We start from the raw sequence: 16,767 nt of genomic DNA, 5'->3' as shown, positions 1-16,767 counted from the left end.
TTAAACAACCAAAGACCTACGGGAGGCCCAGAATTAAACTTTCAGTTTCTTTTTTAAAAAGTAATCAAGCTAAGCAGGAAAGCACACCCCCCCACATAGTGCTATCTGAAAATCCACTCACCATTCTATCTGCCCATCTCTGTGCTCTTACTGTATGTCCTGACATCCCAACCCAACCTTTCCTTTTCCTATCCCCTTCCCCAACATTAACGCTCTACCTCACCTCCTCAGTCTCTCAGTACTTAAGTATGTCTCAACTATCCTATAGGGGTTCCTCAGGTAGAAAGGCAGCTTAGCACTGTACAGATACTTTTAAACAATACCTATACAACTCAGCATTACTATTAGGTAGCAATTGTCTCATCATGAGTTGACAGACAGTAACTACAAACTACAAATTTTAATGCTTAGTAATCATGCTGATGGTGGGAGAACCCTACCTGTGCCAGCTATTACTTGGCTAGAACTAAGACTGCTCATAGAAAAGAGAGTACCAGCTCTTAAAAGTTATGTGCAAGTAATTCACCTGTAAGAAGGGAATTCAATTTAATTTGATTGCTGCTGGCACCACAACCAGCAAACCAATCAACTGATAAATAGATTCCACTCTTGCACTGGAAGAGCCTAAAATACATTCTGAGAATGGCCAGGTTCTCAAATAATAACACAAAATTCAGAGTAGAAAAGGAGTTCCTTCAATGGTGAGTGAGGGTAAAGAATTATTGGTTTTATGTGCTACTGTAGTGTTAACAATTTATTACATGGATCATAACAGTCTCACCGATACCTTGTTTCTTTTGTTTGTTCCCTGAGTCAATTTTCTAATAGGTCCTTATGCAAAACACTGCAGCTTCTTCAAATTAGGCTCTATTTTTCATTATATGCATCCCCATCATGATTGGAGACTCCAGATGCAGCTGCGATACCCAGAAATACATAAATGTCTTTTTGCATGAACCATTTTATTACAGAGATGTCAACCTGTGCCCCTTCGATGAAAAATGCTGATATTTAGACTTTTCACCCTAACTTGAGACAAAACCAATGCTGAAATATTCAGAGTTTTTCATAAAACGGAAATTCCAGTTTTCAATCAGCTCTACAGAGACCCATTAGAACACACGGGCCTTTCACATGCAAGAGTATTCCAGATACCATATTACTGAGTGTTTTTCCCAGACTGGTTAGACTTTCACAACCTGTTTTTGTTAGTTTCCTGGTGCTGCAAATGTGATTATTTGATTTCTTTCAACTGAAGCACACAGAGACATTCACAGGATATAAATCCATATTCTTTATCAAAGAAAGAAAAAGGACAGTAATGTGAAAGAACAGTAATGTGAAAGAACTTTTCTTGTGAAAAGTTTTCCGAAGTAAAGCGAAATATCTCTTCTGTATGACATCGAGCATATGTATCTCCAAAAATATCCTTCACTAAAATAAACCAAGGGTCTGGAATTCACTGAAACTGCTTTCTTCCTCTGTGCCAAAGACCCCCATTCAAGAGATGCTGTACAAAACCTGAGAGGCCTATATATATAAAGAATATTATATATGACATATTACATACTATATATATAATATTTAGTTATATTCCAACAACTTCAAGTTTCTGTCACTTTTTCATTACAGTAAAACACTAAGTAACGTCCCAAAGTGTTTGCACTCAACTGCATGTATCTACCAAGTTTGCATGCTCCATCTTCCCTTCAATGTATATTATTTTATAATACACTTCAGAATGTACAGGCAAAGCAGATGATAGGTCAGTATGAATTTATTAACTACAAAAGCAATTCCATTGTTAACAATGCAACAAATCTCAAGACACCTGTATAAAATTTTATGTTTATTACTCCAGAAATAGCTAACAGAAATCTTAAAAGAGATTTTTCAGGAGAAAAACATGCATTTGAGAATGATACCTTATTTTAAGGTATCATAGACGTTGAGGGTCTGTTGTGAGCTCCTTCAAGCAGAAGGGCCACAGAATTTCACTCCAATGCCTGTATTAGGCCCTTAAACTCCAGCTGATCTCGACCATCATGTAGCCCCATGGCTTTTTAAATAGATGACTGAAATAAGAAAACATGATAATAACTCAGATGAGAGCTCTCTTTTCGTGAGAGTACTTGAGAAAGATTTTTCCTAAGCAACCATCTAGGGCAGTCCACAGGGGGGTCGGAAGAGGGGAGCCTCGTATCTAAACCCTTACTTACAACTTTCTTAACCTGCCTTTTGCTTTATTTTCCAAGGGTGATGTGAATCAGAGAAGCTGCTCACCAACAGCTTTGAAGACACCTTTAGGGCAAGGATCTGTGGACATGGGACAAGGCCTGAGCACGTTCCTCGTGAGACACGGAACTCCGATGGGTTCAGTGGCTCTGTTCACACACTTCAGTTTTCCTTAGTGGAAAAGAAAGCAGTAGAAGCAAGTTGTTGATCCCTTTATTGTTCTGCACCTCTTAGCACAGACAGACTCTGCGGCCGAGGGAGGTGAACGCCCTGCCTTGCTCTCACCCCGAGCCCCGCGTGCGGTTTTGGGCGACGAAATATAATAAAGATATAAAGCCATTAGAAAGCGTCCAAAAGAGGGCTATGAAAACGGTGAACGGCCTAGAGGGCGAGGCTTTAGTTTAAAAAAGAAAAAAAATAAACACACAGAGACACACACACAAAAAAAACCACTCTGAAAAAAAACCAAAACCAAAAACCAACATTTAATCGTGTTCGGTTTTTGTCTTTAATTCCGCTCTCGGCTGAGGGCCCATCACTGACTGGCGCGGACAGCGGGTTGCGGCTCCTTTAAGAAAAGCACGCTTCGCACGGGATTGACGTCCCGCTCAGCCAATAGAGTTGCAAGTACCGCCCCCGAGCGTCTCGGATTGGCCCGCGCGGAGGGGCGGGGCGCCGCTCGAAGCGGGGGCGCCAAGGTGGTGCCATGGCGGCCGTGCTGGGGCGGGTGGCGGAGCTGCCCGCGCTGCTCGCCCTGTCCCGCTCGGCGCTGGTGCGGCACTGGGACGCCCCGGCCCTGGACAGGGCTCTCGAGTGGGCCCGCTACTTCCAGCACGTCCACGACCGGTTCCGTGCGCGGCCCCAGCTCCGGGAGGCCCTCGGGCGGCGGCTGCGCCGGGCTCAGCCGTGCTCACCTCCGCTCGGCTTCTCCGCCCTGGGCCGCTGCCCGGAGCTGCTGGGGCTGGCGCTGCTGGAGAACCGCGCTCTGCCGCCCGCCGCCTGCCGCCGCCTGCTCCGCCGCCTGCTGCTGCCGCCGCCGCCCGGCGCGGGGGCCGGCCCCGAGCCCCGCGGGCTGGCGCTGCTCGCCCGCCGCAAGGCCGCCGCCCGCCTGCTGGCGCTGCCCCGCCGGCCCGGGGGCACCGAGCCGCGGGTGCGGGCGGAGGCGCAGCTGCTGCTGGGCCGGCTGCGGGAGGAGGAGGCGCAGGAGGGCGCGGGGGCCGCGGGGCGGCCGCGGTGGCTGTGCGGGGTCCTGGAGCGGCTCCCCCCGCCCCGCGCCTTCGCCGTGGTGGCGGCGGCGCTGGCCCTGCTCGGGCAGGGCAGCGGCGCTGAGGGGGCCGGAGACGGGGATCGGGATGGGAGCGGCCAGGACGGAAACAGGGCGAGTGCAGCAGGAGATGGATGCATTGCCGGGCTGCTGCTTTCCTGGCTGCTGGGGAACCGGGAGCGATTCTCTGCCTTCTGCCTTTGCCTCCCAGGTTCCCTTCTTGCTTCCCTAGCTGGTCACTATTCCCAGTTAAGCAGATCTTATTTGGACCTCTTAACCGGCTGGGGAAGCCACTTGCACTATGACCCCTTGCAGGGGCGGTGGGTTAAAAGTTGCCTTGAGAAAGCTGAATTGTCCTGGGAGGAGCTGAGGGAGCGCTTCAGCTGCCTCTGTCAGGGATCTGCACTGCTTAGAGAACAGACCCAAGCCGCTCTGAAACTCCTGAAGACACGAGATGGGGACTTCAAAGTCCGTGGCCTAAGTGTGTGGACTGACTTACTGATGGAAGTAGAGGAATGAAGTAGGGTCCTAATGCATGGACACAAAAGCAACATGAAAACTTGTAAAGCCAAGCAAATCTGGTTAACCCTATTTGGTATGAAGGGCAACACAACTATACCTCACTTTAGGTTGAAAACCAGCATGTGACTGCTGATCACACTGATTCTGACTGCATCTGAAGTCTTTCAGGGAGGCCTGGTGCTTTCTTGTAACTGCGCTGTCATGTCTGGTCACCACAGGAAACGCCGCCCTTCTCAATACTTGCTGATTAATGCCTAATAAAGTGAAGAAAATAATTTCTGTTTTAAGTGTGGAGTAGTTTTCTGTTTAGAAAATGTTATGGCTCAGGTATGGTCATGGTAGTCATTTCTCTAAATGTTGGAGTCTGACTGAAAGCTCAAAGGGAGGGTGGAGTTTCAAATGTGAAACCCCCCAGATTCAGGGTTCATTTAGTAGTGGTTGCCTTCGTTGGCCTGTCAGCTCTAGTGGCCACTCTCATGCTTTTATAGCTCTTGCACATGACTTAGCCCCTGGGTCTAAGTGAAGAAAGCCAACTGGAAAGCTTGAAAAGTTCTAAAATTAGAGAGTTTTATTAGTTGTGTGTTATTCAACAATATGCAAGTATTTCCTAAGAAAATGGCAGTAAAATGTAGGGTGTTCTGTATGGTTTTCTTCCCTTTTCTGTTAAATGATTCATTATTTTGTGAAGCAGAAAAGTGAGTGAACAACAGACTTTTTTATTATATATGTATATAACATGTATTTTATATGTATATATAATATTTATTTTATGTGTCTAAAACATTTTCTATGTATAAAATGTTATATAACAATATATATGTATAATATGTATTATTATATGTTGTACTATATGTGTAGTATAATATTTCCCCTCCTTTGTTATTTATGTTGTATCAGTTTCTGTGAAGAAAACTTGTCTTTTCCCTGTCATTTAAAAGGAGTATTGTAGTGCAGAGGTAACATATTCATGTATATTTAGTTCTGTAAGGTAGTATTACCAAAAGTGAACAGTGTAAAGAGAGAATAGTTAAGGAAGATGAGGAAAATGTATGGAACTACTGCAGAAAGAGGTATTCATTAATCTTTTGTGTGGAGGACCTGTCAGAATTCCTGTAGCTCATAATCTTACAGTTTCAAGATCCATTTGACACATCTCTTTCTTTTGTTGCAAAAGCCCCTTAGGAAGGGTTAGAAGGTTCTTCACTTCTGCTTATAAGCTTAAAAAAAGGAAACAAAATATTAAAATATATAAACTGGATTGAAGCTAATTAGAGTAATCATCTGAATTACGATATGAAATGGTTTTATATAACTATGGCAGATATTTCTGTATGACAGAACTAGAATGGGACGGATCTCATTTTGAAATGGAACCAATTAGTACAAGGGTATGAGCATTCTTTATCTGTGAAAAGAAATTACACTTATTTGAACTTGTGTGGAAATAATTAAAGACATAAGTTCTTAGTCTTCACCTCTTCTATAAAAGAAGAGATACTTAAGGGTAGCACACTTTATATATTTAGAAGGACATGCTAATAACCTCCTATGAAAAATGTCTGTTTTCTTTGGATTCCTTGCTGTGTTCGTGTCAGTGAGACAATGAAGTTATGGAGATCTGCAGATGAACATATTCTAAAAGCTACAGCTGTGGAAGTTGTCTAGCTCTGTCTTAAATGGAGTTGTTGCCCCTTCTAGAACTTGTGGTCAGTCTTAAAAGACACCAGTATGTCAGAGGACCTCCAGGCTGAGTCAGTGTTTCTGTGGTATCGAGAAGAATATGGAATCTGTCTAAAAATCTGAAATCTGTCAGTGTTTAAAACTGCCTAGAAGTGTAAAGCATGAAGTTTGAATTTATGTTGTCTAGCCACAGTTCCCTGTGTTATGTAGTTTTGGCACTTGGTGTGGAAACTCTGCACTGGAGCTTGCTCTTAACGCTTTTAACAGGCATAAGGTTTTTCGTCTGTTCGAATACTTTTTGCTATCAGAGGTTCCTGATGAACGATATACCCAAAGATACGAGTCAAAGTCGTTCCCTCCTCCCCAGAGGGGTGATTAGCAAATATTGCAGTAACCTTACAAATGTTATAGTAACAAACCAAACCTGATCAGTGCTCCTTCTTCTACCTGGAGATCTAATGGGAAAAGCTGGGTAGAAGCTGCTTGCAATCCCTCTCTCAGTGAGGGATAATCTATCTCAACTATTAAAACTTACTATTCCCAGGCATCCGAGTCTCTGGGACAAATTTCGGTGAGAGTTTAGACTTGTTTTTGCTTGTCAGGGTAGATATTTTCTAATTATACTCAGAATGTTCACTCTGCATTAAGTCTCTTAGCAGCTTTTAACTTTTCTACAATAAATCAGATGCTTGTAGGGAGTTTCTTGCAGTATTTCAAGTCTTGCTTTTTGATAAGCCTTCTGTTACAAAATTCAGTTCGTGAAGACAGATATCTTCTATCCAAGCAATGTGTCGTTACACCTTTTATTTGCTAAGTGCAACTACAGGATCTACTGGCACAACCACAAAGTGGGACTTTAAGAATGCAAAGAAATAATAATGGGATGGGCAGGCAAGGGACAGGCCAGTATAGACCATATCTACTTGATTCCCAATTCTGTCCTCCTTACAGGAGACTGGATAGTTAAAGGTAGCTCAACCTCAGTGAGACAAAAGCACCTGGTTACAGCGATTTCACAAAGGTGTTCAAATACATTATAGAGAGGTGCCAGATCCCTGATTACCAAATTCCAAAATCCATATGGCGTTTATTGAACAAATGTGCCGGACCACATCCCCTATTATTTCAGCATGCCTGTTGAATTCACCAGGTAGCTGTGTGAATGAAAATTAAATTTTATTTTTTTTTTTTGGAACTCCATTTTTAATAAAAGTGTAAACAGGAAAGGAAAAAGTGTGATGTCTGTAACCTCCTCCCTCTCCCTGAGCTGCTGTATTTGCAGCTCATATTTGCATGCTGAGGTTTGCAGCCCAAATTTGCAAACTCTTGACAATCTCAACTGTTGTCGCGGGAAGCAAGATATTATAAATGACATCCCACCTTCATTTTAATTATTTTTTATTTTGTTTTTTACTGATAAAGAGAAACAGATCTCTGCTATTTATTAAATGATGATTGAAGAAACTGCTATACTTGTGTTTCAGAAGATTGGGAAGGATTGTGGAGTGCATCAGGAGGATGCCCAGTTAATAGCTAAGACAGATACATTTTGCTACTATTGATGTTTGATTTTTTTTTGTTTTCTTCAAGTAGGAGGAAACAATTTACCTCTTGTCAAAGAGAACTCTTGTCACTCCACGAGTGACATACTAAGAGATGTCTGGATACTAAGTTGCCTTTTATTTTTTTTCTTGTGAAGTGTTTGGTACCTTGTAATAACCCTACTAAGCTGAATCCAGAAGAAAGAAAATTATATGTTCTAGTAGTTTGCAGTATGTATGCAGATACTAGAAATGGTGTAGAATAAATCATTCATTTAGGAAAAAAATATTAGCAGATTGGTGCCATTCAGGTGAATATATGAGCCTTATTGTGACTGAAAGAACATATGTTTCAGAATGTCCAATCGAAATGTCAAGTCCAACCATGCATTGACATGATTTTTTTTTTAATACACAAAATTTCTTTTCCCCACGCCCCTCCCAAATAGGTGAAGAAGGGTCTAATGTTCTAGTTCTTCAGTGATAGTGAAGGGCGATTTTATTTTTTTTTTCTTGCTGCATGTAAGAGAATATTGTTTAGGTCACGAAGGCAGACTGATATTTTAGATATTTTAGAAAGCCAAGTTAAAGTTGTGTGGCTAATTTTAGTTCTGCTGTTTCTGAAAAAAGGAAGATTTAAAGCTGAATTCTATTCCTTGTGAAGAGTTTGGATGAATGACCCGTTGCAGAGTGCCAGCAAAGGCCCCACATCATGGCCATTCAGAACACAGCAAAGAGCAGTAGTGTGGGCATCATAAACTTGAGAAGCTTGTTTAGTCTGATGGACAGAGTTACAGAAAAAGAAATAAAATGCAAGTGGAAATGGTGAGGAGAAAAGGCAGAAAGCTGCTCCCTCTTGAAGACACTTGAGAATGGGTAGATTTGCTGCTGCTGGGGACAGCATCAACTCTGGGAATGTTGTGATTAAAAAAAAAAAAAATCAGAGTTTTGCTTTGATGTTGGCTGCTCTTCTAAAGTGCTCAGCCTCTGTGTACCCAACTGGCTACACTGATCAATGGTTTAACAGGCAAGAGTATTAAGGTAGCAAATAAAAAATGTAGCTGTGTGTGCAGAGCAGGAAACTGCTTATTTAAATACAGGCTGGTCTCACTGAGGTGAGACCAAAAGAACAGTATCATATCTGCTCTGGTGTAAAATAGATGTGAATAATCACAACTGTGGTCTGGAAAAGTATCTTTTTATCCGGTAATAATTACTATAAATCCTTCTCACAAACTGTTTGCTCTCGGTATTGTATCTGTCTCATGAGGAATTAAATGTTATTTTGACCAAACACATCATTCTTTATTAATCAGTTATGTATCTCTACTGAATTTCAGATTAAGAGATGATAGATAACCTGGAAACAATTACATGTTTGTTCTCCCCTACCTATGTACTTTTAAAAAAAAAATCTCAGCTAAAAAAAAATCTTTGTAGCTATGAACTAGACGAGAGATAATCACATAGTTGAGGTGCATTCTCTTTGATCATTTTTCATAGGTAGACTACAAAGATGTTAAGCTGGTAAAAGTAGGTACTACTTCAACATTGAAGTCATTCATGTGCCAACACCACTTTAATGCCTTGTGTGGCAGTACCTTAAAGTTGCTGATATTATTTTACATATTTAATGATATGATAATAGATTTTCATTGTCTCAGTCCTTTCACAACTAGAGGTCTTTGTCCCTAAATCTTTGGAGTGGTTGGGATTTTATTTACAGTTAGTGTTTTGATTCATCTCAGACACCACAGAGGGTGGCAGCAGAGCCTCTCTGCACAGATATGCATGGACTTCGGATCCAGGGGGAGAATCCAAGCTCATTCCTAGAGGCAGAAGAGATGCAGGGTGTAAACACCTACTATTGTGCTACCCACTCAGAAGTTTCCAATGAAAAATCCATTGAAAGGCTATTTTGTCCTTGCAATTCTAATTTTACCAATTCTTTAATGTAATGTAGGATCAGGTAATGTAAACTGTATCCCCTAACTGTCTCTATCCACAGACCCATTTTATTAATAACATTAGGTATGCAGCTCTTAAATTCCTTTTCTATTACATGATAAATTCCAGAGTATTATGTGATCAATTTACTGTAACACTTAACTAGTACATTTTACCAGAAATGATAGCAGTGTGCACTGAACAGAAAATACAGCAATCAAGTTCTGTATTTTGTCTTGAACTGCACCTTCCTATTACATTTCTCCCTTTGGGAAAAAAGTCCAGAATGAATGCTCAGACCTGGGCTATTCATAGTGTGGAGCTCACAAAGAGATTAATCCCAGCATTTGATAAAGCGTTATTTAGGTTTTTTGGCAATCGTCATGAGTTTTAAATCCCACCACAAAGATTCAGTTTGAATGTTTTCCTAAGGATAATTTCCAGGAACAGGGAAAGTCAGCAATGGAAGAAAATTATTATGTGCTTTCTATCATGTATAATAAATATTACACCCGTAAAAATAGCCAATAATGCAAGACTAATTGTTATATGATCCAATTATCGGTTAAATGCATGGATAAATACTTGTTTTTAATGCTGAATAACTGGGAAACATTATGTGCATTTATTTGTTTTGGTGTCATAGGAGGAGATAATGAATCCTCTTGGAAGACCAGGAGGCTGAAATGTGAATGCAACCCCTATTTCCGATACTTATAGGCGGTGAAGTCATTAATATTTTCTTATTAATGTAAATGAGCTGGGTAAGAACAATTGATTTCTTCTAGGAATTAATTGGACATAATCAATCCCTAAAGCAAGTGTGACAACAAGGTCATTCATCAGCTGCTTAATGTTGCAATAGCCTAAGCTTGCCCTTTCAGCTGGAGAAAAGGCTTTTAAATCATTATGCTGTTGACAAAAAATTGTGTACTGTTGTCTCTCATGGCCTCATCATTCTTAATGTAGAGGTGAAAGTTGCTGAGTTCAGGTATTTTATAATTTGCCTTGTTAAAGCTTTAATTTCTTTTACTGGGTAAAAATATTAAGTATATGTATGAAACTATATGCAGATATGCAGGGATCTTTAGGGATTGGGAGTGATAAGCAAGCAAATGTCATCGTTTATTTTCTGTTTAGTTCTTTTACTCAGTCTTGAGTAAGATGATGTTTTTTGTTTGATTATAATCTGCCCCGTCATTTGTTTATTTGCTTCAAATTACTTTGAGCACTGAATTCATCTCAAATTTGCCAAAGTCTTTTGCTTTTTTGTTCAGAGGCTTACTTTCCCCCAAATGCAGCGAAAGCACCTTCCCTTTTATTCCTCATAAATGTGCACAAAAAAGAGATAATATGCATCAAGGGAACACTAGGATGACCATAGTGCACAAAATAATTTCTATAAATGGGAAACTAGAATTTCTTGCCACTGCTGAAGTAGTCAAGTAAGTACTTTCCTCTATTTTTAAATGAGCCAAAATCCAATGAGGAGACACCCCAGCCCCCCCACTTTTACATGGTATGCCAAACTGTCATTTAACCCAAAAAGCACAGGTAAGACCCAGCAGCAAGAAATGAAAGCTTGAAAAAAATCAGTTTTCTCTAATGGTAAGACTATCAAGGTAATGGAATAATTTATCAACACATTTTGTGATTTTCATTGCTTGCTTGCAATCCTTTGCAGAGACTTGATGCATTCCTAAAATGTGCTTTTTTATTTCAAGCAAAAGCAGTGAGATAGTGTGGAACACGTGAGCAGAGTGTACAGCACGTGGCTCATGATGACAAAAAGTGCAGCTGTAACGTGATGCAATCATTGTTTAAGACTATTGGAGTCCATCCAGTAGAAGTGAGAAAAGTTTTATCTGGATCAGACTTAATACTGTGTTAATTACTTTTGAAAGTAATTGGATTTGTGGCACTGGCAAGTGAATTTTGGTGTGGAATGTAACAAACGATATTGCCACCAAAGCAGGAAGAAATGCTGAACTTACTTTTGGTCTTCTTATGGAAGAAGGGCCATCCATTCCTATGAAAGAAATTTATAATGTAAAAAAAAAGAATTGTTTCTTTTAAGCAACTGAGGAATGATTCTTAAGGTGTTAACTCTAGTAACATAACATTCTCATCTTCACACCTTCCATATATGTCAAGTTTTCTAAGACTTTCTCTTTGTCCTATGACTTTCTGCATATTTCACAATTTTTATACCTTTTCAATCTGAGAAGGGGAAAAATGACATAAATAATCCTCGTCTGTGTTCAGTAATGTCAAAAACGTGTTGCTGACACTGCCAGGTCAAGACTGTTGGAAACGTGAAATAAATTGCAAAGGGAACAATTTACAGAAGGTGCACTATCCCAACATGTGCACATGCACACTCTACCAGTCGCTGGACATCTGGTTGAATCTGGAATTACTGCAGTAACTTGCAGGTAATGGTGAGCATGCACTCACCACTAATTACAATAGGAAAACACTGCACCCTGTGCACGGCACTGACAAATTGCTCCCAGTGGTATCTGAGCTTTTTCACTGTTGTCATTACAGCCTCTAGCAAAGTCAGGATATTTGAAGAGTGTCTGCAACCTATTAAAGATATTATATCCCTATTTATAGTCCAGTTCCACCAATAGAAAATTCCACCAGAAAATGTTTACCGTAGAAATTTTGGAATATGGAGCTTTTAAAGGCAGTTATGTTTAGGTTATGGACCAGGTATTTAGAAAAAAAAGCAATTAAAGCCACCTTGCTCGTTAACCTTTCAGTTCCTCGTAGAGCACTTTAAGCACAAGAAAGTGATTGCATTTTGATTTGTAATGCTTCAGTGAGCTGGCCCTCTTCTCTGGGTGTGTGTGCATTGTATTAGAGTGCAGCCTCTAAACACTTGCATGTGGGTTTGTTTCGCTGATCTAAACTCTTTGAGCTCACGGAATCCAAATGCTTTTTACCATGTAGTTTGTTCAGTTTTTACACTTCCTTTGCAAAAGCTATAATACCAGAAATACGCAGCCTAACTGCATTAGCATGGTTGTTGCTAGTTTGCAGTGGTTGAGTAGACTCAACAAATTATAAACGATGTCAAATCAAGGCAACAATTTATAGAATGCATAGTTTGACTTTCACACTAGAAATTGGAAGAAATGACAGTGAGTATTATTTCTCTATCACTGAATATGTTGAACACAAGTCAACAAAATCTTACTCCCTTTAGAAGACATCTGAGGTGGGGAAAAAAACCAACCTGCATCCCATGCAGTTGGTGTAAGAAGTGGGTTAGCTGAACCAGAAGTCATTATTTTAAAACAATGTATGAGTTAGCAAAAGAGAAGTCTTTAACAGTATTCAGGTTCTCAGAAACTAATTAGAATTAGTGTGTGTTGGTGGAGATGGTGCTTTTGTGTTAATGTCTTCATTTTCTTCCAACAGCAATTAGGAAATAATAGATACAATAAAAGGTAAAAGGAAGATTTTTTTTTTTTGTAGTTACAGAAAAATAACCCACGTGTTGGATGAAGTTTTTCCTCCTTCAACCTTCATGAAGACATATCCAAATAAACTAAAATACAGAGCTTCTTAAAATGCAAAGGTTTTTCATCATCTTGGCAGCTGTGACATGCAGTCATAACACACTTGATGAATCCTTATCACCACAAAAGCTTCAGGCACAGTGACATTTTGCTCTTTATGAAGAAGATCATGACTTCAGTGTTTGGGGAACACTGCACGTGTACATGAGGTAAAAAGTTCAGCTACTGATCAAGATCTGGAAAAATGTTAGAAGAGACCTTACATTTTCATTTCTCTTTGTATTCAGCTTCATATTTTTTAGTGTGACTTGTCACCACAAAGGTGGGAAATGTTGATTCTTTTAGTCTCCCCTTTTGAGCCTGTTGCGTGCACAGGGCATAACTAAAATGGTTTGTTTTAATTAAAATTGAGAGAAGAGAGTTCATGATGGTATAATGGTAAAACAAGGAATTGCCATGCTCTTTGTATTATTTTTGATACATTTTTAGTATTTTTAAAACACTGCCCAAACATGTTTTTGGATGGTGAAATTCTTGATTTAAATGTAAAATACACTCCCTTAAAAGTCATCATCCAAATATTGTGTCTTTTAATTGAGTTAAGTTATAAGGAAAGTAAATAATGGTGGTGTCAGTCTGTTGAGTGAAGTCCAGAGAAATCGAATTGTGCAGAGTGATAACAGGGAGATTGTGGCAGTTGGGCACTTGATGCAGGTATTTATATTCCTGGGTCTCATTGCAAATCTGTCCCTGCTTATTTAGGAGACTAAGATGTTTTGAATGTTTCACAGCAGTTCAAAGGCCACTTTTAAGAAAAAGCACCTAACCATTTGATAGTACCAGCAGAATCGTTCATCATGTGCGCTGTTGCAGACTTCATCTGGGTGACTTTCTTATTCCTTTGGCACTTCTGCGGTAAAAAGTAATTAAGTTCATATGAAGCAAATGGAAAATGGTAGCTTTTCCACCACCACAATGAAATGCTGAAATCTGAATGAATGATGAAGCCTTTAGAATTAGTGGCACATTACTGTAGTGAACTGAGAGAGTGACCTGCCCTGAAGGAGCAGGGAAAAGCAATAGTGTTCATGTCCCATCTGTCAGGAAGGTGTAGGAGACATTTCTTGTTACATAATGGCTGTCCCATTCATTGAAATATTGTGGGGATTAGAAAATACCTTGCATAATTTATATACACCATCTCTATTCTGGAACCATACATTACCCTTCCCACAGACATATTATGCTGACATTCTGGACCATATGCATGGTTTATGGGGGTAACATAATACTTTCAAATTATATCTGCTACGAGCCAGTAAAATTAGTATGGGGTACTTATGCAATAGCCTCATAACAGCTAAACTAACAAAGGTTTTTAAAATACTTCTCTCCTAATTTTTCATGGGGCAGCCATTGTTTTGTTTTGTTTTTTTTTCTCTTTAGCTTTGCTGATGAAAGACAGCATTAGAAACCAGCTCTGTTACTAGCCAACATGCCAGTGTTCTCAGGCATATATGGAATTTAATTCTTCTAGCTCTTCTTCTCAAATATGAATTTCTGTGACTCAAGGACTGAATTCTCAGCTAGTACAGAATTCCCACAGAGCTATGACAAGTTATATCTGCTTAAAATCAGGCTTCTTGAGAGAGAAAACAGATGATAATTTTAGATATATTTTCTGAGATGGCATTTTACTGTTCCCTAAGTTTTCATTTCTGTATGGGTATTTTTCCACATACCTTTGCTGGTTCACTTCCAAACCAGTTACTGAACCATTTAGTTCCATTAGGGCTTTATTTCTTTGTTTTTGAGGGAAAGAGGGTGCTTCCTCTTTTGAGAATATCCCACTGGCACTATTTGACTTCTTGGAAGTTTGTTACTAAGACCTATAAATGTACCCAAGACTCTGTGACAGGACAAGAGGATGGATCGTTACTCTTATATTGGGACTGTCTGCTTCCGAGCCAAGACAGCACATCTTGTCCATCCACCTGGGAATTGGCACTGGGTGCTGAGCTGTGTCAGCTCGGAGGCAGCTTAGATTTATTCTAAAACGTACATTATTTTGTCCATGTCAGTTCAGTTCTTTTCCTTACTTAAAATTCTGTTTCATAATTAAAAAAAAAAAAAAAAGGTGTTTTTTTTCCATTTAGAAAAAATACTTCCTGGTGTACAAGATGACGGGATGATTATAGATCTAACAAATAAAAGCAGAGATTAGGTCTAATTCTACTTCACACCTTCAGAGCAGTGGAACTGCCTGGGACACAAAGCATGGAACTAATGTCTGTTTAAGACTTTCAGGATTGACACTTCTTAAAATTTCTTTTACATTTTAAAATTTGATTTCTGACCATTATTGTAGTATACTGACTGAGAGAGGTGTAACCTCATGAAAGTGAAATCTTCCTGCTTTTACTGCTGTTTTAAACTTGTAGCAGAATTTAATAGCACTAGGCATGTTTGCTGATAAACTTTCTTAATTAAACTTTCCCTCACACCTAAACAAACACACCTCATATGGAGTTCTTAAGTAATCGCAATCCGAACCTTTTCCATGCTGTAAAATCAGTAGGTGGTCAGTGTGAGCAACAGCATGTTTGGTTTATATTTTTCTGCAATAACTATCGGTCTGGAAAGAAAAAAAAAGAGAAACTCAATTCTAAACAAATAAAATGGGAACAAGACATGTTTTGGGTTTTATTATTATTATATTAAATATCTAGGACATGTTAAAATGATGCTTATTTCCATAAGCCATGCTAACTGATTATCTAAAGCATTTGAACATCAGTTTATGAACTTGTTAGATAATTTACTTTGCTCACATTGTATGTAACCATACCAACACAGGCTTTGCCATCCTATTGTGCTGGTTTGGGCTGAGGTTTTTCATCTCAGTGGCTGGTGTGGGGTTGTGTTTTGGATTTGTGCTGAACACAGGGTTGATAATATAGTGATGCTTTTGTTGTTGCTGAGCAGGGCTTGCACAGAGCCAAGGCCTTTGCTGCTGCTTGTGCTCCATGCCAGGCTGGTGAGGACACTGGGGATACATGGGAAGCTGGGAGGAGACACAGCCAGCACAGGTGACCCCAGCTGACCAAAGGGACATTCCAGACCCTCTGACATCATGCTCAGTATATAAAGCTGGGGGGGAAGAAGGAAGGAGGGGATGTTTGGAGTGATGGAGTTTGTCTTCCCAAGTAACCATTGTGTGGGATGGGGTCGTGCTCTCCCAGAGGTGGCTGAACACCTGCCTGCCCATGGGAAGCTGTGAATTAATTCCTTGGTTTGCTTTGCTTGTGTGTGCAGTTTTGCTTTCCCTATTACACTTTACCTCAACCCATGAGTTTTCCAGCTTTTATCCTTCTGATTCTCTCCCCAATCCTGTTGGTGGGGGAGTGACCTTGTGGTGGTGCTTGGCTGGGATTAAACCATAACACCTATTATAAGTATTTTTAGCACAAAGAATTTTTGGTGATAGAGATCTAAGGAGAATAAACCTGCAGAAATATGATGCCGTTTCACTAATGTACTTGAAAACCCCCATGGAAACTTAGTGGTCTTTTAATTGATTTATGTGCCTTGATTTCTTGAGTGTTCCTTCACAAAAATGGCTTCAGGGTTTTTTTTTCTGTTTGACTGCTGCCTACAGTTCCTCTTGTGCTGAAGATCTTTATTAATAGGAAATATGTAATAATATCTGTTCTGAAATGGACATTTGTAAAATAACTGAGAAGAAATATTAATCATGAACCGTGTTTCTTCTGCTGTTACTGGTATAGACTTGTATGGAAAGGAATTAATAGTTCCAAGTCTGCCCCCCACCATACTGCCCAATAACAAACAACTGCTTTTATTACATTTCCTGTATTTTGCTATTGTGTGTCAGGAAACAATAATATGTAGACCTAAATTACGAGTGAAGTCCTGACACTGTTGAGTCCCAGTAAATGTCTCTGTTGACTGCCCTGACCTGCAGGGTGGAGTAAAACTGTGCAGTTTAAGGTAATGGCCGAGAATATTGAGGTAGCAGAGCTGCAGC

The 16,767-nt window shown here is 39.9% G+C and overlaps 1 protein-coding gene across 1 annotated transcript; it reads left to right on the top strand.

Annotated features, from left to right (window-relative positions):
• Nucleotides 1–2,908: 2,908 nt before the first annotated feature.
• On the top strand, nucleotides 2,909–4,296 carry FANCF (FA complementation group F). Its single transcript, XM_027732416.2, has one exon. It carries the CDS (start codon nucleotides 2,942–2,944, stop codon nucleotides 4,016–4,018), a length of 1,077 nt encoding a protein of 358 aa, XP_027588217.1. The 5' UTR covers nucleotides 2,909–2,941; the 3' UTR covers nucleotides 4,019–4,296.
• The last annotated feature ends 12,471 nt before the right edge of the window (nucleotides 4,297–16,767 follow it).

This window comes from Pipra filicauda, unplaced genomic scaffold (genome assembly GCF_003945595.2).
Source record: "Pipra filicauda isolate LSUMZ 115617 unplaced genomic scaffold, ASM394559v2 scaffold45_size4122338_pilon, whole genome shotgun sequence".
Classification (NCBI taxonomy): Eukaryota; Metazoa; Chordata; class Aves; order Passeriformes; family Pipridae; genus Pipra; species Pipra filicauda.
Note: the sequence above shows the minus strand (reverse complement) of the source record. Positions and strands in the feature narration are given on the sequence as shown.